Raw genomic sequence first — 27,905 nt, 5'->3', positions numbered from 1 at the left:
ACTCAACAATATAAGAGATGCTTTGATTGGTTTTGAATACAAATAAATGGGGATACCTTTTTATATAAAGATTATCAGCCACTAATGTTTACAACAATACGCCTAAAACCTTAATTTTTCATAATATACAAGTAAACTGTAGAATATATTACCATAGTTCATAGGCCACCACTCCCATCTACTTTTCTGAGTCTTTCGAGCAAAGACAACCAACCTTGAAAGCAACTTTAACACGAATGTTGGGAACATTCTGCAACAATTATAGTTTGCCTAATGACTTCTTATTATCCTGAACAGTTTCCGATGAAACAAATACAGTAAATGTTTGAGATTTGTTAAGCATTCAGTGTGAAAGAAACAATAAGAAAATGCTTTATGTAATTACCTTCCCAATTGAGACAGCTCAGGTTCTGCCAATAGCATATCTTGAAGCGGTTTCATGTCAACTCTTTTATCGCCAGTGCTATAAGAACTACAAGAAATGTGATTGATGTTTTAGTTAAAGGATAGCATTTATGATAAGTGTTAAGTGTCTGTACTCGTGAATATTTACATAGGCTGTTATGAAAGCTATCACATTTGATCATTAAATAAAGAACAGCAATCTCTTCTATGAAGAAGAAATAAATTAAACTTACCCATAAACCTGGTGCAGAGAAAGTAGCCTGTGGTGCAGTTTGTAGTCATTGCCAACATAGGTTACAACTAAGCTACCAGCATCTGGATGTGGCCAGCTTCGTGAGGTAGGAAATCGGAGTACAAAGGTACCAGGTTCTTGAAATCCTGTGGGACCTTGTAGTGAAGCTTCAGCTTCTTCCTTGGTTATAAACCCTTCTATCCACTTAGGTGATGTGGATTTCCAGATAGGATTTACCCAGTCCCTTGATATTGTAATTGCCACAGGGTACAACCAACACCACAACTTCTCGAAGTTCTCTTGTGTTAGGTACTCTTGACATCCAGCGATCCTTCTCAGAAGATTTAGGTCCTACAGTAAATGCAAAATTTATCATATTTCGCATGCAATTTTTCTATGGTTTTGGTACTTTCAAAAACTCAGACCGCTAATAATAGTATTTTTTTTCCTTTTATTTACTATTATTTGCTTATATTTCTAATAATGGTAAGAATAATAGGCTTCAATGGGGATACTTAGTCCTGAAAAGAAAAGCCATGCTTTACCACATGAAATTAAGTTCATCAAGGCAATATTATGACAATAAATCATAATGCCTGAATGCGTAAGACTCGCATTTTACTATTGGTAATCAGAAAACGATATATATTCATTTGTAATGTAATGGTAATTACAAAACCCTCCAGATGTCCAAACCATTTAGGAACAAAGTATTTCACATGAAACCAATTAATAAATATTTAGACATTTAGTAGCTTTTATAAAACATAACAGTAACTTTCCTTCAAAAAGTAAAAGATATAAACCTGAGGTGAGAGAGACCTTGAACTGCAACAAGCAATATTCACGAAATGCTCTTGAATCTCATACACAGCATTCTCCCAAGGAATGTGGTGATTGTTTAGAGGCATCACCTTCCAGAGATTTCTTCCATGGTTTATTAATCTCTTGGCAATTAATATTTGGTTTCTGATATGGAAACAGAACCAGTAGTTAAAAAGGAGAAAACGATCTAGGAGAAAACGTTCTGATATAGCAATAAATTATACTTAAGAAAACTTTTAAGAAAGTAAACAAATTTGAGAATCGAATAATTAGGATACAATCTGGGCACAAGAATAAAATGTATTTGCCAGAACATTTGAACTTGCATTTAGATTTTATTGTGCCAAATCTTTTAATCAAATGAAAGCAAGCAATAGTTCCAGATGTCACGTTTGTATAGATGTTATAACTATTGTTTGAGAATGTAACAAAGCCATTCATGAGCATTTGCCTGGTTAAGCTCTTAGGATAGTTGATCAATGACATGGTGTATAACGGACTCAAATTAACTGTCAAGAGGAGTTTGATCCTTGCTGTCTCTCTCCAACTCATACATACAGGAGTTATATTTAAGCACATGGCAAAAGTGGGTCTGCATTGTCTACACCTAAAGCCGAAAGGGCTTTTTCCAGGGATTATATGGTAGGTTGTCTTGGATTGTTGGTTTAAGCCTAACTCAATCCCAAAATTTAACTCATACATAGAGTTACCTCCACTAATAATAAAGTCATTCATGAACCTTCAGCTAACAGCTTAAGCATTAAAATAGTTGCTTGTTGACATCATATGCAGTACCAGTAGTAAATATGAAAATATGAATACCACAAGCGAGTATTAACGTTTGAAACTGACAAGGACCAAACAGCTTAAGCTAAGAATTCATAAAGATATAAAATTTGAAAAATAATTATCCATAAATATTTTAGATTCTTGATACAATTTTTCTATTTACATGCAATTACACCCATTCACCATCCTTAAGCAGTTACATAATTGCTTCTACAAAAATCACTCACCCATGATGCGAACATCCTGAATAGTGTGACACATGATTAGCGAATTCTAAAATTTCTTTGTCAGGAGCAGAGGTTGCAATTTCCTTGAGTATGAGAGATTTCTCAGCCAAGCTTGCAAGGCAGTATTTGAAAATGGTCATATCAGATATTGGATATCTTTTACTCGCAGTATTTAAAGGTGAATTTCCCTCCCCTATACTCTCTGAATCAGATGGAGAATCATATGCTTCATTGAAGTTTGCAGGTCTTCCATCGAAGCTTCTTGGAAATTCATTTTCAACCTAGTGACAATAAGTTTGCAGTGTCAGTTAAGAGAAAATAAGAGCAAAGAGGACCTACTTAAGAATATCTAAGAAAATAATTTAAGGAAGCATCTACAAGCAAAGGTTGACAAATTGGCCTTGTCTACACTTAAGTCTAGGTTAGACCAGTATAGTAAGAATCTGAAGTAGATTAGAACATCATATAGCTGACAATATCAGATTGGCCTTAGAGAGATCATATTTATGAGAAATAAAGAAGATTGGGAGAAAATATCCCTTGTGTATTTAGACTACACATAGGGTAATTTATTTATATTGTAAGATATGGGCCAATGCCCTTAATACATAATAGACTAAGCCCAAATAACAGAAACACACATCTTAACATCTAACACTCCCTCTCAAGCTGGAGCATATAAATCATATGTTCCAAGCTTGTTACAAAGATAATCAATTCTAGGTCCTCGTAAGGACTTAGTGAATATGTCTGCCAACTGGTTGCTTGAGTTAACAAACTCAGTCTTGATATCTCTGGATATGATTTTTTCTCGAATGAAATGACAATCAACTTCAATGTGTTTGGTTCTCTCATGAAAGACAGGGTTAGAGCTAATATGGAGAGCAGCTTGATTATCACATATAAGTATCATGTGAGTGACATCTCCAAATTTCAATTCACTAAGCAATTGTTTAAGCCACACAAGCTCGCAAGTAACTGATGCCATAGCTCTATATTCTGCTTCTGCACTCGACCTTGCCACAACACTTTGCTTCTTACTTTTCCAAGATATCAAGTTGCTACAAATAGAGACACAATATCCAGAAGTAGACCTCCTATCAGAAGGGGAACCAGCCCAATCAGCATCTGAATAGCAAACGATCTTTGTATCGTTGTTAGGGCCATATAGCAAACATTTTCCAGGTGATCTTTTAATATACTTCAGTATACGAACAACTGCATCCCAATGGTCTTCACATGGGGAGTTTAGAAATTGACTCACCACACTAACTGCGAAGGAAATGTCAGGACGCGTAACAGTAAGATAGTTTAATTTACCAACTAGTCTTCTGTACCGTTCAGGATCTGAGAAAGGCTCCCCCTGATTTGGTAGGAGTTTGATGTTAGGGTCCATAGGTGTCTCAACAGAAAGGCTCCTCCAAGATGTCTAACGCATACTTCCTCTGAGATATGACAATACCATCATTGGATTGTGCTACTTCAATACCCAAAAAGTACCGGAGTTTGCCAAGATCTTTGGTTTGAAAATGATGACAAAGGTGTTGTTTCATCTGAGAGATGCCAAGATAGTCGCTTCCTGTGAGAACAATATCATCGACATACACTATTAAATAGATACTTTCAGCACTCGAGTGGCGATAGAACACTGAATGATCCGCTTCACTGCGAGACATACCAAATTGTTGAACAACACAACTGAATTTACCAAACCAGGCCTGAGGAGACTGTTTTAGGCCATATAAGGATTTGCGAAGACGACATACCAATCCAGATGACTCCCCCTGAGCAACAAAGCCAGGCGGTTGCTCCATATAAATTTCTTCCTGCAAATCACCATTGAGAAAAGCAGTTTTGACATCAAGTTGGTAAAGAGGCCATTGTCGAAGAGCGGCCATGGCAATGAAAAGGCGAACAGAGGTCATTTTTGCCACTGGAGAAAAAGTATCACCATAATCCAAACCAAAAATCTGTGTGTAGCCTTTGGCAACCAGTCGAGCTTTCAAACGATCAATTGTGCCATCAGGACCAACCTTGATAGCATACACCCACCTGCAACTAACAACAGACTTTCCAGATGGTAATTGGACAAGCTCCCAAGTTCCACTTTCCTGTAAAGCACTTAATTCATCCATCATAGCTTGACGCCAACCAGGATGAGGTTAAGGCATCACCCACAGATTTGGGAACTGACACAGAAGAAATGGATGAGAGACAAGTATAAAAAGATGGAGATAATCTGTGGTAATTAAGAACAGTATAATGGGGGGAAGGGTTACGGGTAGAGCGTATACCTTTACGGAGGGCAATAGGCAAGTCAGACTCAGTTGCTGGAGCCGGAGGAGACACATGAGGCGGCACCGGAAGTGAGTCATGAGGGAGACAATTACGGCGACTATAAACCTGAAGGGGTGGAGGTGAAGGATGATCCTGTGGTGAATGAGAGTCTAAAGAAGGAGAAGACAAAATGGGTGGAGCATCACCAGGAGGATCACAGATAAGAGGAATATCAACAGTAATAGGGAGAGGTACAGAACTAGAAGATAGATGTGAAAAGTAAAAAGAAGACTCATCAAAAGTGACATTAGCAGAGATAAAATGACGATTGAGGGAAGGGGAAAAACACTTATAGCCCTTTTGTGACCGTGGAAATCCTAAGAAGACACATTTGTGAGACCTAGGAGATAACTTATCAAGACTAGGACTAAAATCATGAACAAAACATGTAGACCCAAAAACTCGAAGAGGTAATGGATGCAGAGGGTCTTGAGGAAATAAGATAGAATGAGGGATTTTGTTATCTAGGACGGAAGATGGCATGCGGTTGATAAGATAACATGCTGTGAGAACTGCATCACCCCAAAAACGTGAGGGTACTTGACCATGAATCAGAAGTGTACGAGTTGTTTCAATAAGGTGTTTATTCGCGCTCAGCCACCCCATTTTGTTGAGGGGTATAAGCACATGAGGTTTGGTGAAGAATGTCATGAGAAGCCATAAACTGTTTAAACGGTTGAGAAAGGTATTCACGGCCATTATCACTACGTAAATTTCTAATAGACACCCCAAACTGTGTTTTTATTTCATTGAAAAAAGATTGAAAAATAGAAAACAACTCAAAACGATTCTTCATTTAAAACAACAAAGTACATCTGGAATAGTCATCAATAAAGGTAGCAAAATACTGAAAACCTAAAATGGACTTAACACGACTAGGTCCCCAAATGTCAGAATGAACCAATGAAAAGGGGGACGACGCCCGTTGTGAGCCACTACGAGGAAAGGAACTACGAGTATGCTTCCCTAACTGACAAGACTCACACGACAAACTTGATAATGTGGACAACCTCGGGACAAGTTGTTGTAGTTTGGCAAGACTAGGATGACCGAACTGAGCATGAAGAAGGGATGGTGACTCCATGACTACGCCGACATGTGGAGAAGGGCGGAGATGATAAAGGCCATGAGACTCACATCCTGTGCCAATCATGTGTTTCGAACTCCGGTCCTGCAACCAAACAGAATCTTTAGTAAAGGAAATAACACAATTAAGAGTACGAGTTAAACGACTAATGGACAATAAGTTGAAGGGAGACCCAGGGACATAAAGTACATGATCAATGGATATGGATGGAAAAATATTAACAGTACCAATACCATGAGATGAGACTCTAGACCCATCAGTCATTGTTATCGAGGGTAAATTAGCCGGACATGACAAGGAAGAAAACAAGGACTTGTTACCAGTGATATGATCGGTGGCGCCTGAGTCAAGGACCCAAGGTCCAAGGGAGTGAGTTAGACCAACAAAAGGTGTACCTGTACGTGCAACAGATGCAGATGTAGTGGAACCAGAGTGCTGATGATCCTCATACCATTTGAGAAATTCGTTAAAGATTGCAGGTTTGTCTACGATAGTAGATGAAGTAGGATGGTCTGCAGACGGTGATCGGGGAGGTGGATCAGAATTGGCCATTGCTACAGGTCGAGGAGGACGTCCATGGAGAGCATAACATCTATCAATCTTGTGGCCTAACTTGCCACAATGGTCACATTTTGGACGTCCTTTACTTGGCTTGCGAGACCGACTTCGATCATCACGTTGAGCAGCCATAACAGAGGAATCATCAGTACGAGGGGATGTCTCAGTGACGGGTTTGCTCGGTATACGCAAAAGAGCAGAACAAGTAGAAGTGAAGTTGGGTATGACAAGAGAACCCAAAATCTGATCACGGACATGAGAAACATCATCAGAGAGTCCGTATAATGCCAACAACATGAAGAACTTTGATCGTTGTTCCAATTCTTCAGCAGGAGTGGAAGCAGGAGGTAATATATCATTAAAGTCATGAAGAAGGGCATGAATTTTACCCAAATATTCTGCCATGGGACCAGGATTGCGCGGACCAATAACAGTTGATCCTGACAAACACCATAAAGACGCTGAGTGTCATTTGTGTATAACAACTTCGCTTGTGCCCATACTTCTAAACATGTCTCATAGGATCGAAACATTTGTTTCAGTGAGGAGTGAATGGTGGACTTTATAACAATGCATAACTGAGCATCAATTTTCATCCAGCGGGAAGTGTCATCTATGAGAGCAGTAGTCACATTTTGAGTAAGATGATCTAAGTACCCCTGACTCTTCAACCAAAGTTTGATGTCGGACGCCCAGGTTGCATAATTTGTGTCATCTAACTTGTCAATGGACAAGTGTACATTCATATAATTAGTATATATTGAGGGATCAGAAGATGAGCCACCAATAGAGGTGTTTGTAGACGAGGAAGACGCCATGGAGAGGGAGAAACCCTAAAAATTCAAAGTGCTCCGATTGACGCAACGACCACAGAACCAGAAAGAGGGCGAGGAGGCGATCACGGCGGTGCTGATCGGCGGCGGAAAGCTCCGGCGACGCGCCGGCACGCGCGGCGACAGCGGCGACTCTTGCGGCGGCGCGTGGAGGCGCGTGAGAGGTCCGATCGCCGCGATCTTCGTACGACGGTGGTCGCCCGGCCGAGACGCTTCCGATGGTGTGGTCGTCGGTCGATTCTGGAACTCCGGCGGCGGCGGCGGTGGCGACGGTAGCGGTGGCGACGGCAGCGACGGCGACTGCGACAACAGCAGCAGTGATGGGTGCCGGAGACCGTGGAGTTGACTGGAACTATTCCTGTGCTCTAGATACCATATAAGAAATAAAGAAGATTGGGAGAAAATATCCCTTGTGTATTTAGACTACACATAGGGTAGTTTATTTATATTGTAAGATATGGGCCAATGCCCTTAATACAGAATAGACTAAGCCCAAATAACAGAAACACACATCTTAACATCTAACAATATTCAATGTTTGATATAAATCAAAACCATTCCAAGGCCTTTTCCTTAACTTTTAAGCGTCAAAGATAGCCAACTACTTTTTACAATAAAAGAATATTAGACCTATTGCTCAAGGCTAACTCTTGGATTCTCTTAATTAAATCTTAGCAGGTTTGAATTGGTCTGTGCTTTCAAATATTTGGTATTTGCATGAGGTGGAATAATGGACAAAATTAAAATAACGAATCTAAGAAGTCCAAACACGTACACTGAAACTAATTTTGTCAATGATGATCACATCAGCCTCTGCTGTCAGTAGTAAACCAACTAGGTAGACCATCTCCATGTATACAGAAAACAAGATTGAAAAATAAATCATGTAATCACCTGGTTAGCTGTCTGGACTTGAGAGTTACATTCTTCATCAGGTTGCTCTAAGGTGGGGTCAGTCTTCACTGATACAGATGTCTTGTCTTGACCAAGTCTAAACCGCTTCACTAGTGGATTGGCTTGTGCTTCATGACCTGAATGCTGAAGTTCGAAGGACCCATCATCCAAAGCTGAAGATTGAGATACACTAGAGCAATTAAGAGCAGTTGACTTTTTCCACACCAAAGTGGACAATCTTGTGTTACGGCTTCTGGAGATGCATCGAATTGGATGGGAGTATGTCTCAAGAAAAGGATAATTTCCTAATTTTGGAACACAAAATCTGATGACGAAGAACCTGTTATCACACTTGGATGAAAGCTGGCAGATGGGAGAATAGTTACATGGTGCCAAGTAATATTGGATTGAAATTCAAGAGCATAAATATCAAACTGGGAGCAGAGTTAATTCAAGCATAATGCACTATGAATTTGAAATGAAACATGCTTATATGCTATGATACTAAAATTGCTGATAAATACAACGACAACCCCATGTCAATAAAATTAACATATTATGGTCTTTGGTTCCAAGTAGAGCATCACACCATGTACAAATTCCAGAAAGACCAAAGAGCAACAGCGATATGGATAATTATAATACTTTTATGTATACTTCAACGTCTAGCGTTTTTCTAAATTTTCAAGGAAAACAATATCACTAAAGAGAAAACCATAAATTATTGACAAAAAAATACCCAGGCAATGTGTCTATTGAGAATTAGGAACAAAGGATATACAATTACTATATACTTATTTTGTTAGAGATTTCACATTGTCCTGAGATATGGTTATAATATATAAGTGAGTACCAATCTGTTAGGTTTCTTGGGAACAAGAAACCAGATTTATAATTCAGTTTAAGAAATTAACACAAAAATCTTCCTGCACAACGGAAGATAACATTCTAATTCTAAAGAACATAATACAAGAAAACATACAACAACTTCCAAGGGAAGAAATTCCCTTCTACACAGGACAAGCCGTGTTCTAAAACAAAAAATACACACAACAGCCAGGATGGACAATTTCCTCCTTAAAAGATAACCCTACTTAATAACCTCCGCTAACCACCTATAAACTGCCTAACTACTGCTAACTTGTTTTGTAACTTCTACTTTTGAACTTTTTTTCTAACACACACCTTAAGAGCCTTATCAATACTCCTCGGATTCCAAACAACCTTGTCTTCAAGGTGAAAATCGGGAAATTAATCACGAATAGTCCCTTCATCATGTGCATTTATCTTCTCACTCTTCTCTTGAAGAGTGGCTTTGCTCTTCTCCAAACCAGACTTGGCAGAAGCAACAATGTTTGTTGCGGTTTCCTTCACACAATCCATGACTTTCTTCGCTGCTTGCATTTTCAATCTTCTTCTTCTTCGGGTTCCTCTTCCTCTTCATTCTCCCCTAAAATTAACACCCAAAGGTTCTTATTGGGACATTTATGACCAGGACTATATGGTCCTCCACAATGAAAGCATATGCCCTATTCTCTTCGCTTAATTCAGGGTAGGGTAAATTTTGCCATCCCCTTATTCTGTTTTCTCCTGGATGCGAACTACTCATCTTAGACTCTAAGGTTACTTCTCCTCCATCTCTTCTACTCATGCTAATATGACTAGAACTCCCCGATTCAGTCCAAGTCCCCTTCAACATTTCTACCCAAGAAACCACTCCCCCACTCCCTTGAAAATGTCCTTGATACAAATTACTTCTGGTTGTTGTCTTCTCACCATCTCTTCTAGTTGTGCTAATATGACTAGAACTCCTCGATTTAGTCTAAGTGCCCTTCAACATTTCTACCCAAGAAACCAGTCCCCCACTCCCTTGAAAACGTCCTTGATACAAATTACTTCTAGTTGTTGTCCTCTCACCAGACCTTCCATCACTAGAAACTTCTTCCACATCTCTAGTAATCTCCATGTCTCTCAATAGATCCTCTAGATTTTGTGGGCGGATCTCCACAACTTTAGATGCTCAATCCTTAGCATAAGTAAGTATATGTCGGGGATCCCACATTGTTTATAGCTTGGTACATGTAATTTGTATGCTCTAACTTAATGGGGAGTGTTAAAATATGTATTAAATATAGGTAGTTAGACTTGTAATATCTTGTATTAAATATTTACTATTGATAATACAAAGAGAGGTTATACAGCATTCTGTGGAGTCCAGCGAGAAAAAACCCCTTTATGTCTTCTCGCAGACCGGCAAGAAAAAAACCCAGCACAAGCTCCTCTGATAACCCACAAGTCTAGCCTATCAGTATTTCAAAGTTCCGGACGTACTCCTCCATTGATCCTTCTTGCCGCATTGTCGCAAGCTGCTCAAACACAGTTCCTCTGGACCCCCCTCCAAACCGATTAACTAACGCCGTTTTCAGGGCCGTCCAAGAACGAATCTTGGCTTTTTCCTTCAAAATGTTAAACCAGTAACTCGCACTACCCTCCATACTAATATAAGCGAGCTCCACCTTGTCCTCCTCCGCCACCTTCTGAATGTCAAAGTTTTGCCCGATTAATCCAGCTGTGAGGTTCCACCCCTTCGAAGGATGGTAGATCCACCCGTTTTCGCCAATATTGTTGTATCCCTACGTGATCGGGTCTTCCCCCATTATCATTCACCGAACTGTCACTCCCGTCAGGGTTTCCGTCGTGATTGTTCATTCTCATCCCCATCATCCGCATCATTTGTTGTATATCTCGTCGCAGGGCGGCGGCCTCCACCTTCATCCCCTCCATTGTGATTTCCAGCGCCTCCATTCTCCCCTCCATGGTTTTCACCCAAACACTTTGCACGTCCTCTTGATCCGGCAGGTTGGACCAATTGATAGGTTTCTGGTAAAGAAACCTATAGAAACTCACACTGACACACCCAAACATACTCCACAGAACGTTGTATAACCTCTCTTTGTATTATCAACAGTAAAGAATACAAGGTACACGAATGATGAGAGCTTAACCTCCCCCTTACAGGACTAAAGAATTCCTGTCAGACTACAATTCTCAAAAACGCTCCCCCTAACCAAAATACAATGCTTATTTATACAACCCCTTCCCGCCTTTCGTAACTACCAAGGCAGTTAGGCTAATTAATGTTTCTTTCTTCTTTCATACACTCTCAACCTCCTAACAGAAAGTGTCACAATAATCAAGACCATAAACCTGAGTGTAACATTTTGCAACAAGTCCGGCTTTGAGCCAATCAATTTCACCATCAAGGCCATGCTAAATCATTTGCACCAGGAGGCGTGGGAGGAGGTGACGAGGGAGAAGAATCTGAAGTAGGAGATTCACCATTGTCTTGGGTAAGTGGACTATCCATTGGGGCCCTGTATGGCATGATCTCATGTGGAGAAACGGGTTCAGGTGGACTATGATCAAGACTTGGAATGATAGAGACAGTGGAACTATTTGACTCAACCACGGGAATAGGAAGGACCTGATGGAGGATAGAAACATCTTGAACAGATGGAGAGAAGGAGTTTGTTCAAAGAATGTGACATTGGCAGACATGTAATACTTCTTAGTTTCAGGAGAGTAACACCGATATCCCTTTTGAAGTCGAGAATAGCCTTAGAAGACACATTTGAGAGCGCGAGCGGAGAGTTTGTCTAGACCTGGAAACATATCATGAACAAAACATACACAACCAAACACTCGGGGAGATGTATGAAAGAGAGGATCATTAGGAAACAGAATGGAGAAAGGGACTTTATTATCAATAGAGGAAGAGGGCATCCTATTAATAAGATAACATGCAGTTAAGATGGCATCCCCCAGTGATGGACAAGAATATGGGTACCCAGCAAAAGGTTACAGACAGTTTCAACCAAGTTAAGATATCACTCTTTTGCATTATCACTTCTTAATATTTTGATTACTTAACCAAATTGATTCTTGATTTCATTCAAAAACGATGTAAAGATGGCTAACAATTCAAAACAATTTTTCATAAGATCTAAAACCAAAAGAAGGTAACAAAATATCTAAAACCAAAAGAAGAGATACGACTAGGTCCCCATTTATCAGAATGGATGATGAAAAAACTAAAATTACATATTGATTGAGACCTTTTAGGAAAGGAAGATCTAACATGTTTTCCTAATTAACATGACTCACATTCTAAGGTCTGGAGACCACTAAGTTCAGGACACATCTTTTTTAATTTGGACAAATGAGAATGGCCAAGTCGATCATGTAGCAGTTTAGGATTAGGAGCAGCAACACAAGACACCCTTGGACGAGATCCAAAATGGTATAATCCGCCAGCTTTATATCCTTCTCCAATCTGTCTCTCCGAACCACGCTCCTGTATAACAAAAGATTTGTGATCAAAGGTTATTAAACAATTTAACATTTTGGTCATCTGGCTTAAGGATATTAGATTAAAAAGACAATTAGGAACAAAAAAGACTGAGTTGAGATTGAGGGAGGGAGACAAGGAAACATGACCGACTCCTTTAGAGGAAGTTTTAGATTCATTTGCAAGGGTTATGAAATGAGGTTTTTCTCGAAAGGAAATAGATGAGAACAAAGAGGTATTACCAGAAATGTAATCAGAAGCACCTGAGTTAATTACCCATGAATTTTGACCTTCCATGGATTGAGAAACACAAGTTGTTGATGTACTCGGAGATTGAGATGGTTGTTCCAAATTGTTAGACTTTAACCTTAAATACTCTTGATATTCATCCTCGGAGAACTTAGAAGTAGAAGTTTCAGTCTTCGAAGTGGAAGTTTCAGTCTTCGAAATATTGGCAGTTTTGGAAGGGAAACCATGTAAGGAGTAGCAATTCTCTTGAGTGTGACCCATCTTTTTACATTATGTGCATTGAGGACATCCTCGACCTCCTCGTCCTCCTCCTCTAGTGCCACGTCCTCCTCTTCCTCGTGTGGCAACCATGACAGATGGTTCCACTAGTTCATGCGCTTCCTGAGTTTGAGGTACCGGGACACACAGAAGGCGAGTGGTCAATGTTTCCATGGAGGGGACATCATGATCAAAATCGGATGTAAGGCACGAAGGATCAACACCATGTAAAATTTGTCTAGTTTCATTTTGATATCCTCTAATGGGTCTGCTTCCAAAAACATCTTGAGTTCTTCGACGGCAGATTGGGCTTCAGACATGAAGGACACCATATCACGGTCTACCATTTTAAGAGATGCAAGCTTGTTTGTAGTGTCATAGAGACGTTGAATAGTTGTCATAAATGCTTTGAGCTTGCTTCCAAAAGGAGAAACAAGTTTTGAAAGCCCTTAGAGATATAAGAAGTTTGGGTTCCACTGATTGCCATAACAGAGCACACAACTAGAAATCTACTTGTTTCCATTGACAACTTTTTCAGTAGGCACATGGCTTCCATCTCGCTCAAGGTGGTCATAATGCCCTTGGCCAAGAAACCACATTTCAACAGCAGCAGACCATGATAGATAATTTTTTTCATTTAACTTCTCGGAGGTAATTGATGGACTTCCGGAGAAGGAAAAAGTACTGCGAGATGTCATCTCTGAAGAAGACAACTCGTACCAGCAAGGAACAAGAAAACCCTGAGGGTTTAGACAAACAGAACTATGACGGTGGTTGGTGGCGGCCGGCTATGGACGGTGGCCGACGATGACAGTCGGAGACTAACGACGGCGGCTGGCGGCGACGGTGGTGGCCAGCAACGACGGTGGACGGTGGCGGGCGACACCAGACTGTGGCACCGGACAGATGCTACGAGACAGAAACCAAAGCAGGATCGACCCGCTCTGATACCAACTTGAGAATTAAACTGTAAAATAATTCTAGAGGGCTTGATTGATCCCTCTCATAATCTTCTATTTATAAGAATAAATTGATACAAGAATACATGATAAATAGGTTAACCCTAGACACAATATAATCATGATAAATAGGGTAACCCTAGACACAATATAATCATGATAAATAGGGTAACCCTTGACACAATATAATGATGATAAAATAGGATAAATATCCTAACAGTTAGCACTTGTATTGGAAAACCGCTATATGTTATACCTATGAGTTGTTAGCATTAATTACTTAGATATTCATGACGTAATTTTCTTCTATAAATAAGAAGGACCAATCTCTTAAGCTCTTTTTCTCACATTCTCAATATATCTTCTCTTGCATCTCAAAGCATTAATTCAGCACATTCCCAAACAATGACATTATATTCCAAGTATTGTCACAACTACAACCACCATCATCATTGTTGATCATTTTGGAAAATGCACCCAATGTGATCAATATCAGATAATGGAAAAGACCAATAACACAAAAATACTTTACAAAAATACATAGAAAGCAATAACGGATTATGTCATAAGCATCACAAACAAATAATATAAAAAAATGTAGGAATATCATTGCAATGCTAACGAAAGATAACCATACAGTTAATAAAATACCAAGTCTAGATATTCAAATAACAAAATTAATGCCAAAAAACCACCAAGTTCAAATTCAAGACTTTAAATAAAGGCAAATAATACAGTAGAAAAGGAAAAATAAAATTGAAAAAGTGAAGGGGAGCACTATAGAACGAAAGAGGAAACAAAAAAGGGGAGGGTGGCGATGAAGAACAGAATAGGAAATAGAAAAAAGAGAAAAGATAATATTTTTGCATTAGGGGAAAGGTTAGGTGGAGGAAGAATAAATCATAGGCAGCAATGGAATAGATTGCAATTCGTGCAACACAAGTCACATGGACGACACCAATGGCTTGCTGAGCTATTGTGGTTGTTTAATGAAACTAGTTCGTTTTGGATTGTTGTAGGTACCTTAGGTTTTTTTAATTGAGTTAGGTTTGGGTTAGGTTGTACCCTATTTATCATGATTATATTGTGTCTAGGATTACCCTATTTATCATGATTATATTGTGTCTAGGGTTACCCTATTTATCATGTACTAGTGTATCAATTTATTCTTATAAATAGAAGATTGTGAGAAGGATCAATTAAGCCCTCTAGAATTATTTTACAGTTTCAATCTTAAGTTGATATCAAAGCGGGTCGATCCCGCTCTGGTTTCTGTCTCGAAACAGTTCTTCGTCGCCCGCCACCGTCCGCTGCTGCCCGTCGTCGGCCACCGGCCACCGCCCGCGGTTGCCGGCCACCGTCGTCCATCACTGTCACAATTTCCTTCGTCTAAACCCTTAGGGTTTTCTTGTTCCTCACTAGTACTATTCGTCTTCTTCAGAAATGGCCTCTGGCAGTACTCTTTCCTTCTCCGGAAGTCCATCAATTACCTCCGAGAAGCTAAATGGAAAAAATTATCTATCATGGTCTGCTGCCGTTGAAATGTGGTTCCTTGGCCAAGGGCATTATGACCACCTTGAGCGAGATGGAAGTCATGTGCCTACTGAAAAAGCTGATCAGTGGAAACAAGCAGATTTCCAGTTGTGTGTCCTGTTATGGCAATCAGTGGAACCCAAACTTCTTGTACCTTTGAGGGCTTTCAAAACTTGTCACTCCTTTTGGAAGAAAGCTCAAAGCATTTATGCCAACGATATTCAACGTCTCTATGACACTACGAACAAACTTGCATCTCTTAAAATGGCAGACCACGATATGGTGTTCGTCATGGCTGAAGCCCAATCTGCTGTCAAAGAACTTAGGATGTTTTTGGAAGTAGATCCATTAGAGGATATCAAAAAGAAACTAGACAAATTTTACATGGTGTTGATCCTTCGTGCCCTACATCCCGATTTTGATAATCTCAGAGATCAACTTCTAACTAGTCATGAGGTCCCCTCTATGGAAACATTGACCACTCGCCTTCTGCCTGTCCCGGTACCTCAAACTCAAGAAGCGCATGAACTAGTGGAACTATCTGTCATGGTTGCCACACGAGGAAGAGGAGGACGTGGCACTAGAGGAGGAGGACGAGGAGATCGGGGACGTCCTCAATGCACATACTGTAAAAGGATGGGTCATACTTCCTTACATGGTTTCCCTTCCAAAACTGCCAATATTTCGAAGACTGAAACTTTCACTTCGAAGACTGAAAATTCCACTTCTATGTTTTCTGAGGATGAATATCAAGAGTATTTAAGGTTAAAGTCTAACAGCTTGGCACAACCATCTCAATCTCCCAATACATCAACAGCCTGTGTTTCTCAATCTATGGAAGGTCAAAATTCATGGGTAATTAACTCAGGTGCTTCTGATCACATTTCTGGTAATACCTCTTTGTTCTCATCTATTTCTTTTCGAGAAAAACCTCATTTCATAACCCTTGCAAATGGATATAAAACTTCTTCCAAAGAAGTCGGTCATGTTTCTTTGTCTCCCTCCCTCAATCTCAACTCAGTCTTTTTTGTTCCTAATTGTCCTTTTAATTTAATTTCCTTAAGCCAGTTGACTAAAATGTTAAATTGTTCAATAACCTTTGATCACAAATCTTTTGTTATAAAGGAGCGTGGTTCGGGGAGACAGATTGGAGAATGATATGAAGCTGGTGGATTATACCATTTTGGATCTCGTCCAAGGGTGTCCGGTGTTGCTGCTCCTAATCCTAAACTCCTACATGATCGACTTGGTCATCCTCATTTGTCCAAATTAAAAAAGATGTGTCCTGAACTTAGTGGTCTCCAGACCTTAGAATGTGAGTCATGTTAATTAGGAAAACATGTTAGATATTCCTTTCCTAAAAGGTCTCAATCAATATGTAATTCTAGTTTTTCCATCATCCATTCTGATATATAGGGACCTAGTCATATCTCCTCCTTTGGTTTTAGATATTTTGTTACCTTTATTGATGAATATTCAAGATGTACTTGGGATTATCTTATGAAAAATCGTTCTAAATTGTTAGCTATCTTTACATCATTTTTGAATGAAATCAAGAATCAATTTGGTCAAGTAATCAAAATATTAAGAAGTGATAATGAAAAAGAGTATTTCTCATCCTCCTTTTCTGCCATCTTGAGTTCTCATGGTATCTTACATTAGTCTACTTGTCCTCATACACCACAGCAAAATGGTATAGCAGAAGGAAAAAATAGACACTTGGTTGAAACTGCTCGTACCCTTTTGCTTGGTGCCCATATTTCTGTCCATCACTGGGGGATGCCATCTTAACTGCATGTTATCTTATTAATAGGATGCCCTCCTCCTCTCTTGATAATAAAGTCCCTTTCTCCATTTTGTTTCCTAATGATCCTCTCTTTCATACATCTCCCCGAGTGTTTGGCTGTGTAGGTTTTGTTCATGACATGTCTCCAGGTCTAGACAAACTCTCCGCTCGCGCTCTCAAATGTGTCTTCTTAGGCTATTCTCGACTTCAAAAAGGATATCGGTGTTACTCTCCTGAAACTAAGAAGTATTACATATCTGCCAATGTCACATTCTTTGAACAGACTCCTTACTTCTCTCCATCTGCTCAGGATGTTTCTATCCTCCAACAGGTCCTTCCTATCCCAATGGCTGAGTCAAATAGCTCCACTGTCTCTGTCATTCCAAGTCTTGATCACAATCCTTCTACACATGTTTCTCCACATACTGAGATCATCCCACACAGGGCCCCAATGGATAGTCCACCTCCCCAAGACAATGGTGAATCTCCTACTTCAGATTCTTCTCCCTCGTCACCTCCTCCCACGCCTCCTGATGCAAATGATTCAGCATGGCCTATTGCCCTCAGAAAAGGTACTCGTTCCACTCGAAACCCTCATCCCATTTATAATTTTCTAAGCTATCATCGATTGTCACCCTTCTATTTTTTTCTTTTATCCTCAGTGTCCTCTGTTGTTATACCCAAGAATGTGAAAGAAGCACTTGATCATCCTGGATGGCGACAAGCTATGATTGCAGAAATGCAGGCTCTTGACCACAGTAATACTTGGGAGCTGGTGCCCCTTCCCCCAAGAAAAAAGGTGGTTGGTTGTCGATGGGTGTATGCAGTTAAAGTTGGCCCTGATGCTGAAATTGATCGGCTCAAAGTTCGGCTTATTGCAAAAGGTTACACTCAGGTTTATGGTCTTGATTATTGTGACACTTTCTCTCCTGTAGCCAAGATGATTACTATTCGTCTCTTCTTTGCCATGGAAGTCATTCGTCATTGGCCACTTCATCAATTGGATATCAAGAATGTCTTCCTACATGGTGATCTTGAGGAAGAAGTTTATATGGAGCAACCTTCTAGGTTTGTTGCTCAGGGGGAGTCTGGTATGGTATGCAAATTGCATCGATCTCTATATGGCCTCAAGCAATCCCCACGTGCTTTGTTTGGAAAGTTTAGCTCCATTGTTCAAAAATTTGGGCTAAAACGCAATGAAGCAGACCATTCAGTTTTTTATTGTCATTCTTCTCTCGGAAAATGTGTTTACTTAATAGTATATGTTGATGATATTATCATTACAGGAAATGATGCTGTTGGAATATCTCAACTAAAAGAGTACTTGTGTAGACATTTTCAAACCAAGAATCTTGGAAGTCTCAAATACTTCTTAGGCATTGAAGTAGCGCAATCAAAAGATGGAGTTGTAATCTCCCAAAGGAAGTATGCTCTTGATATATTACAAGAAACAGGCATGATTGATTGTAGACCGGTAGACAGTCCCATGGACCCAAACCAGAAATTAAGGACAGAAGAAGGTGAATTATTCTCCAATCCAAAGAGGTATAGGAGGCTGGTTGGAAAACTCATTTATCTCACTATTACAAGGCTAGATCTATCCTTTGCAGTTGGAGTGGTTAGTCAGTTCATGCAGGCTCCATGGGTTGACCATTGTAATGCTCTCATTCGTATTCTAAGGTATGTAAAGAAGGCTCCCGGGCAAGAATTGTTATATGAAGATAAAGGAAGCATTCAGGTGTCTGGGTATTGTGATGCAGATTGGGCAAGTTCACCTATTGATAGACGGTCTACTACAGGATATTGTGTTTTTCTGGGCCGGAGTCAGAAATTGATTGTCATTTTGTTCGTGAAAAGTTGTTGACCAAAGAAATATGTACTGAGTTTATTGGGTCAAACGATCAACTCGCAGATGTATTGACCAAGTCATTAAGGGGTCCTCGGATTGAGTTTATTTGTTCCAAGCTTGGTACATACAATTTGTATGCTCCAGCTTGAGGGGGAGTGTTAGGATATTTATCCTATTTTATCATCAGTATAGTGTGTCAAGGGTTACCCTATTTATCATGATTATATTGTGTCTAGGATTACCCTATTTATCATGATTATATTGTGTCTAGAGTTACCCTATTTATCATGTACTTGTGTATCAATTTATTCTTATAAATAGAAGATTGTGAGGGATAAATTAAGCCCTCTAGAATTATTTTACAGTTTCAATCTTAGGTTTTTGCTTACTGCAAGCGTTGATAGTTAGGTTTCCAACCCAGGAACCTAACAAATTGGTCTGACCTGCCGGATTCGAACAAGAGGCCTAATCCCCCTCTTCTAGCCAATCTCCAGATTTACAAAATAATCTTCAAAACTCCCCCACAGAATTACCAAAGGGCTTATTTATACTCTATTTCTCCCCCTAACAGCCTAACAAACTTTCCCGCTCTTTACTTCTATCCTAAATCCATTACCCATTGTGGAAAATAAGACTTATTTATTATTCTCAATCATCAAAAAATACATTCTGATACTCTTTATTTGTAATAATCTGATTCTCCTAAAAAGGGAAATAGGGAAACTAGAAAAGTAAAATAAAGGGAAATAGGAAAACTAGGAAAGTAAAATAAAATAAAGATTATATATCTATTTCCTCTAATTAGGAAGATTCTAAAGATATTATCTCAAATTACAACACTCCCCCTCAAGCTGGATCATACAAGATTGTATGAACCAAGCTTTGAATAGTCAAACTTAATTGTAGAGAACGTCAATAAACCAAATTGGACAGCAATGGACGAGGGCGAACTAGCACCATGAAACTTCAACTTGGACAGCAATGGACGAGGGAGATTTCCATCAAAAATGGATGATAACTTGCAGCAGCAAACAACAACAAACTACAAGAACGGATGAAGGGCCTCCAGTGGCGAACAGCAACAAACTGCAGATACTAGATTGCCATCAATACTGATGAACAACAAAACTTCAAGAACATGATTTCCATGAGTAACATATGGCAGGCCTTCAAAGGCTAACAACCACAAACCTGTAGGGACTTAACTACCCTAAACAGCAGCAAACCTTCAAGGACTTAACTGCCTTAAACAGCAACAGACCTGCAGGGATTACACTACCCTACAGCGGCACTAAAAGGCTAACAGCCACAAACCTGTAGGGACTTTAACCACCCTGAACAACAACAACCTTAAGGGACTTAACTGCCCTACAACGGCTGAATAAGCAACAAACCTTCAGGGACTAACTACCCTGTGGCGGCTGAAAAAGGGACTTAACTGCCCTATCAACAACGAACCTTTAGGGACTTAACTGCCCTGAATAGCAACAAACCTGCAGGAACTGAACTGCCCTGCAGCGGCTAACAGCAACAAACCTGTAGGGACTTAACCACCCTACAGCGGTTGAAACTTTTATTCCCCTCACGACTGAATGGCATATGCACGTCAATGACAGAACATGAAGGTGGAAGAGCTAGTGAGAACCGATCCGTACTTGAGGACAAATCTAAAACCCCTAACGTCGAACGAGCCAAATCAGCGGGCGGTCTCATAGAACAACTCTCAGTGAGCTGTTACAACAAGGCATTAGAACAACTCTCAGTGAGCTATTACAACAAGGCGATGGCGGTGAAAAGATCCTTTCACATGACAGAAACCAAAACACCAAATATTGGGACTTATGATGGTATCAAAGGACAGGTTGGATGTCCAAAAATGCTCATAGGACTACTCCCAAAATACTTAGCTTTGTATCACACAACGACATACTAAACTTGAGCCCAAGAAGAAATGTGATGCAGTGGCGTCGAGAGAATGGTGGAGACAGAGACTAAAAAACACAGTAACGAGAGGAAGAACCCAACGATGCGGAAGCATGTGAGATCAGGACAGAGTTGGGAGATACGGATGAGAGTTTCAGCGCTGATGGTCTCGTCTTCGTAGCTGAAATATCTGAGACTAACTTCGGTGACGGTATTGAAGCGAAGGAAAAGAGAGGGCATGAAGTCAGAGAGATGTGATTCGACGGTGAGGGAGAGAGAGTGACGATTGTGTCCGTCCACCTTCAACCAACGCCGACACACAAGCGAACAACTGTTGCAATCGGCGATGCCAAGTAACCGAAAAACGGAAGCCAAGCAGTCGTCGGCAAGAAGCGTGTGGCGAGAAGACGAAGATGTTGTGAAGACAATGAAGATGGCAGCAATGGTTGCTCTGAAGGGTTAGAACAGAGAGATGAAGGTCCGGCGAGACGACCGGCAGCGGCGCAATGTGATTCCGAGACCAGGACGACAGCGCGTGACAAACACGCACCCGAGACCAGCTGAAGAAAGGCGGCACGTGGAGGCGCGTTGAGAGGAGTCTGGTTCTGACTCCGGCACGGTTGACCGTCGCTCGAGGAGACGATTCAGATCCGCTGGTCACCGGTTGAAACTGTGACAGTGGCCGGCGGGGGACGATGGCCGGAGGCGAACAGTGGTCGGAGGCGGATGGAGGACGATAGTGGTGTACATCGTAATTATCAGTGAAGGCAATGGCCTTTCATGTTCCCTCAAGAAGAGACTTTCGGTCTTTGATTGGCAGCCAATGAGAATGCCAAAAAAGGATTGGGCATCACTTAAAATACCCCTTCTGAGATAAATTCTGGAAGTATAGCATATAGCTAGGTCAGATTAAAATCTGGAAGTATAGCTTATAGCTAGGTCAGATTTTAACTGGAAGTATAGCTTATAGCTAGGCCAGATTATGGAAGCACAACACAACTTTGGGTAGCTGTTATGAGAAAAAACAAATGTATTTGGTAATATGGGAGAAAGGCCAGAATTCCAAGGCATGACTTGACTAAGGAAATTGGAGCCCATTAAAAACATATGTTAAAGAAGAGACCTTTAGGGGACTGCCGGCGGCCATGGCGGTCGGCCACCGGCAGACAGCAAAGACAGCGGAAGCGGATCGGACAAGATCTGATACCATATGGAAAATAAGACTGATTTATTATTCTCAATAATCAAAAAATACATTCAGATACTCTCTATTTGTAATAATCTAATTCTCCTAAAAAGGGAAATAGGGAAACTAGGAAAGTAAAATAAAGGGAAATAGGAAAACTAGGAAAGTAAAATAAAATAAAGATTATATATCTATTTCCTCTAATTAGGAAGATTCTAAAGATATTATCTCAAATTACAACACCCATTATACCCTGCCATCCCATATCCTAACATTACACCTCGCTGCAGAACAACCTTGTCCTCAAGGTTGGACCCGAAAAGCTTGGTCTCTTGGCTCCTCTTCATCATCTTGTTATCATATGAAGTGAATCCACTGGCTACTGCCCACCAATTCAGGTCTGGAGGCTTAGTTGGTGGCAATTCCTCCTCCACTATCTTCCATTCATCCTCTTTCCTTCCTATCACCCCCAAATCCCACACCAAGGTCCATGGTTCTACTTCCTTTATTTTAAACAAAGCTTCTGGCTCCCCCCACCTTCGAGCTAGTGTTGGATCCCCCTTATGGGTAATGGATTTAGGATAGAAGTACAAAGCGGGAAAGTTTGTTAGGCTGTTAGGGGGAGAAATAGAGTATAAATAAGCCTTTTGGTAATTATGTGGGGGGAGTTTTGAAGATTATTTTGTAAATCTGGACATTGGCCAAAAGAGGAGGATTAGGCCTCCGATAGGGTTAAGAGGGGGATTAGGCCTCCATTAATGCTATCAGTGTACTTTGTTCTCAATTTCAATACAGAAATTCATTCTTTCTTTGTTCTTTTGCTTACTGTGAGCGTTTATAGTTAGGTTTCCAACCCAGGAACCTAACAGCATTACATTCTAGTTCTATGTATTCTATAACTTTTATTGATGATTTTTCATTATGTTTGTGGATATATTTATTGAAAAACAGGTCTAAGTTATTTTCTAATTTTGGACAAAAAATTTACCTTGAAAATATAAAACAAATTAGTATCCTATACACTTTCCTTGAGTGATAATGCAAGCAAGTACTTGTCTCACTAATGTTAGGAATGTATGGCACCCAAGGAAGTTCTCCATCAAACCTTGGGCACCCACACCCGTTAATAAAATGGGGTTGTTAAGCACCCCGTTAATAAAATGGGGTTGTTAAGCACAAAAACAGACAGACATTATAGTAAACAGACAGACATTAGATATTTCCCTTTAAGTTTTGGGGAGGATGTTTGTTACATATTCGAGTAGGAGACGTAATTAAACATGATCACAATAGGTAGAAAAGACAATGAACGAATGATAATGGATGAATGAATCTCTTTTATTGATGGCAATATCTGAATAAACAAAAGTAAACAAAGATAACTGGGAGCATAACCTCCCTCACAAGACTCTAGCTGCTTGTCAACAAAACTCAATAATCAAAAGCATGCCTTCAACCCTAGCATCTAGGCTTTATTTATATTAAATATTTCCCTTGAATATAGTTCTATTTACTATAATTAACTTATACTGAATATTTTCCTAGGATTTAGCTCTAATTACTATAATTAGCTTGTACTGAATATTTTCCTAAGATATAGCCCTAATTACTGTAATTAAGTTGTACTGAATATTTCCCTGGGATATAGCTCTATTTATTATAATTATCACTAAATATTTCCCGCCTATCCTAATTGGGATAGTTAGGATAGTCACTCTTCAAATGATCGGCTCAGGGTCTTCACTGCTTCCCATCGTTTCGCTCAAGCTCTCATTGCCTTCGGCCGTTCGTCTTGACTCCTCACCGTCTTCCACCGTTCGGCCTGACCTCTCCCCGCCTTCCACTGTTCGGTCTGGCCTCTCCCCACCTTCCACCGTTCGGTTTGGCCTCTCCCCGCTTTCCACGGTTCGGCTTGGTCTTCCGTCTTCCCCCATTCAGCCTTCTCCTTCTCTCCAATACCTTTTTTCTCTCATTTACCTTCCAACCCCTAACAATGTTGTTCTTATATCTTGTTATCTTATCAAAAGGATGCATTTGCTATTTTGTCTAACCAAGAGCCTCATTCTATCATTTTCTCTCACTAACTCCTAATGGTGTTTTCCAAAAATCGTTACACCTATTTCCATTGCCCACCCATTTGACACACTTTTCAATATGGTGGTGCTTCCATATTATGTTCTTTAGGATTTTTTTGTATTTTCTGAATGAATCTGCTGCCTATGTCTGACCATCATAATTATGGTAATGATATAAAAGTATGAATTGTTGTGCACGGCACATGACATCAATCATCTTGTTAGCTTCCAACTAAAAGTTCAGAAAGAGTTATCAAGTAGCAGCAGAAAAACAATAAATTAGAGGAAATGACAAAAGCACACATTCATTGTTGGCATCTTCACCTGAGATATTTTGAGCTTAAACGAAGCACGACCCAGCATAAGCTTACTTGGTCTTTCACGTGAAGAAAATTCAATTCCATCATAACTAGCTAAAAGGGGTGCTTCATCATCAGTTGTATTCTCCACTAGAACTCTAGTGTCGGCATACAAAAGTGAAGCAAAAACCTGCTTACAATCAACAATGATAATGTGAAATTACAAATCCAAGCTCCTTTTTCCAGAGACCATTAACTTGCCCAGAATAAAAATCAGGATTATAAACCTCATTCTCCTTATCTACGGGCTGTCCAAAAGCATCTGATAGAACAACATCCAAAGAGAAGTTCCTACGACAAGATGCCTGTGCCAAATTATGCAAATGAATTTGAAATTAAATTTTTCACTTAAGGAAACTTTAACACTGGAACTAATTTGTGCATTTCTCAAAAGTATGAGCACTGGAAAGAAAAGAGTAAGAATTAATAGTCACATTTTCAGAAGTATAAATAATAGGTATGCAAATACTAGAAACATAGCAGTTGTTTCACCTCTCCATCATCTATTTTATTTGTTCATATTTATTTTCATGGTAACAAGAAAAGTTTGACTTAACTCTTAACACTTGCAAACTTGCATATACATGATTGGTTTACAAGAACATTTAAAATGTTATACATAAATTCCATCACATCACATATATCCAAAATTAAACTCCAACTGAAAATGCAGGGCTTAGCCTGGACTTTTCTCTTTATGATTTATGACAATAAAGATGAACGTATAAAATAAGATTAACATGGTATCGTTTATAAAATATCTTTCTTACCTTGCCACCAACAACAGCCCAAACACCATCACTTTCTTCTTCAATCTCGGAGACAGATGATTCATCAATTGATAACTTCAGAGGAGGGTCCTGGCATTCAAAGGATCAAATAAGGTTTTTGCTGATTCTTATAAACAAAGATGCACAACGAAATGTGAATCTACCATGTACTTTAAAAATATGAGCATGGAATCACCTTTAAATGGTAATCCTTAACAGAAGAAATAGTAGGATATATTTCAAAATTGTGCACATAACACTGTACACTATTTCCATCTCCGCCAACATTTGCCAATGTGAGTTTCTTCAAATCTCTTGAACCAGATTTTTCATTTAATAAGGAACAGTGAGACTTGTCTCCTACAATCTCTCCATTAATCTGAAGCTGGATATAATCTGGACAAACCTGCACAAGAAGGTAACCATCTGATATTCCAATTAGACAAAACTAAAAAGTATAAAGGAAAGGACAGGAGAGGGCTCTACTAGTAGCAGCAAGAAAAGTGCTCCATTGTTCGTCACAAGTTCTTTCATGGAAGGCAAAATCTTACGAGAAGGAATTTGCTTTTCTGTTTCATTCTATTATTTTTACCCCAGTTTATATATTCCAGCAAGCAAAAATAAAAAAATCAATGATTGAAGAATACACATATTAGGGCAAGTGCCTTATGGTAAAATAAGTCAATTTAGGAGTGTAGCAGGATGGCATTTCAGTCAAGTGAAAACAACCAACAAAGAAACATTAAAGTAGTTTACGAAAGGTAATTCTCAAATAATTATATAAGATACCTGACATCCAACATGAACCCATTTTTCCAAAGGAAACTTAAAATCAATAGTTGCATGTGGAACTTCTGCCCAGGAATTTATATTGCCGGTATCAGGAGCTTCTTCGTGTAAGAGCAGAACTGGTAACAAATGGATTCTCTTGTTATCATCAATAACAAGAAAAGGAGCACTTTCAGAGATATCAGAGTAAACCTGCAAAGCAAATTGATTTATACTTCTGTCCATGCAATGATTAAAAATATTAAGTTTTATCCCCAAAAGGTAAGAAAATGACAAAAAATTACTGCCCGTAGTAATTGGCATGGAAAATTTTCAACCTTAAGTATCAAGACAGCAGACAAAATATTAAACAAAAACAACTATCGCTTCTAATATATCACTACACAAACCTAAATGCTAAACAGTTAAAGTTGAATGATCAAATATCAAAGCATTTAACCTTGCACTTGAGAGATGGCGTAGCGTCAAATGGAGGATGGGAGATGTTTTACCATTCCTGGCCCTATTCATTTTCGCTATGGAAAACAAATTCTCACACTTTCTAAAGAGACACATGGTCTTATGTAAATTTATGACTAAAATGAGATCATCCATTCTAATTTCATTCAACAAACCGTTCATAATAAATTCTATCGAAATCAGTTTCCCCAACTCTATAGCAAGCCGGCATTACTAATATAATGTGAGCATCACATATTTAGCTATATATAATCGAATAGGTCTAGTCTAAATTCTACATCTCTAATTTACTAATAAGGATTTTTGAGTATGAAGTAAAACAACAAAAACATTCTGCAAAAACTGAGTTAATCCTATCAAAACTCCAACTTTAGTTAACTCAAAGAGGTTTAGCAAAACAGGAAGTAATAAATTTACTGATTGAAAGCAGATTTCAGACTAAAGAGCACAAATGAAAACCCCTTAAAGCCTAAACCACCAACTAGAGGCATGAGAAACACACGTTCAAGCAGTCCATCAGTTATCAAAACCAAAACAAATTTAATGTGCAGTGAAAACATAGAGAACTCACAACTTTCTCGAACGAGACTATTCCAATTATACAGAACAAGGAAAACAGAATGTCCAGGCCCACGATATTACGATTACAAATTCCAAATAGTGAAAAAAGGTTGATCAAGAAGATTGAGAAAAACCTTAATACCCACAAAAACACAAAACTTAGAAAGAAGGGAAAAACTACAATGTGTAAGACCTGCTGAATAATGGTAAAGGGGAATGCAGAGGAAGTCGTGAAATAAAGCCAAAAGCAGAGAGAGAAAGTTCCGTCCTTTGCTTCAATTTCGAGTCTTAAATCCTTCAGCAAAGAGTACTCTTCGCTTCCCACTGAATCACGGTCCATCTCTGAGTGTGATCAAAAGTGGAGTTCTCTGCGTTATGGTGAACTCTTTCGCTTCCTGTTTCTCTGTTTCTTTCTCTTTCTTGGGTTAGCAGAAGAATTAGTGTGGGTTTGTGTTTGGCTTGTTGGTGGTTCCGTTTGTTCGGCTCTGAAACTAACGGTTTGGTTGCGCGTTTCGGTGTGTGCTCGGATCTCCTGCTTGGAGGTGCACGGCAACGGTGTAGGCTCACAAGGGAGAATTTTTCTTTCCAAGTTCCAACTAATACAAACACGCGCT

The 27,905-nt window shown here is 39.5% G+C and overlaps 1 protein-coding gene across 2 annotated transcripts; it reads right to left on the bottom strand.

Annotated features, from left to right (window-relative positions):
• Positions 1-11: 11 nt before the first annotated feature.
• LOC108319501 (SH2 domain-containing protein A) lies at positions 12-27,905 on the bottom strand. Of its 2 annotated transcripts, none has more exons than XM_052877743.1 (12): positions 27,485-27,905; positions 26,272-26,463; positions 25,679-25,888; positions 25,483-25,572; positions 24,940-25,017; positions 24,678-24,842; positions 8,188-8,550; positions 2,479-2,759; positions 1,444-1,606; positions 639-988; positions 386-472; positions 12-250 (listed from the first exon to the last, which is right to left on the bottom strand). In XM_052877743.1, exons 1-12 carry the CDS (start codon positions 27,629-27,631, stop codon positions 103-105), a joined length of 2,274 nt encoding a protein of 757 aa, XP_052733703.1. In that variant the 5' UTR covers positions 27,632-27,905; the 3' UTR covers positions 12-102. The 2 variants fall into 2 exon arrangements, with proteins under 2 accessions (XP_052733703.1, XP_017406151.1); XM_017550662.2 differs by having other exon boundaries at positions 12-289; positions 27,485-27,899.

This window comes from Vigna angularis, chromosome 5, assembly GCF_016808095.1.
Source record: "Vigna angularis cultivar LongXiaoDou No.4 chromosome 5, ASM1680809v1, whole genome shotgun sequence".
Classification (NCBI taxonomy): Eukaryota; Viridiplantae; Streptophyta; class Magnoliopsida; order Fabales; family Fabaceae; genus Vigna; species Vigna angularis.
Note: the sequence above shows the minus strand (reverse complement) of the source record. Positions and strands in the feature narration are given on the sequence as shown.

Bases quoted from the DNA above. Each gene is read 5' to 3' on its own strand.
- LOC108319501 (XM_052877743.1), bottom strand. From the start codon at position 27,631: ATGGACCGTGATTCAGTGGGAAGCGAAGAGTACTCTTTGCTGAAGGAT. The intron at 24,843-24,939 runs GTTTATAATCCT...GATTGTAAGCAG, and splicing joins CCGTAGATAAGGAGAATGAG to GTTTTTGCTTCACTTTTGTA. The intron at 8,551-24,677 runs GTGAAGATGCCA...CCCATCTGCCAG, and splicing joins TTAAGCTCAAAATATCTCAG to CTTTCATCCAAGTGTGATAA.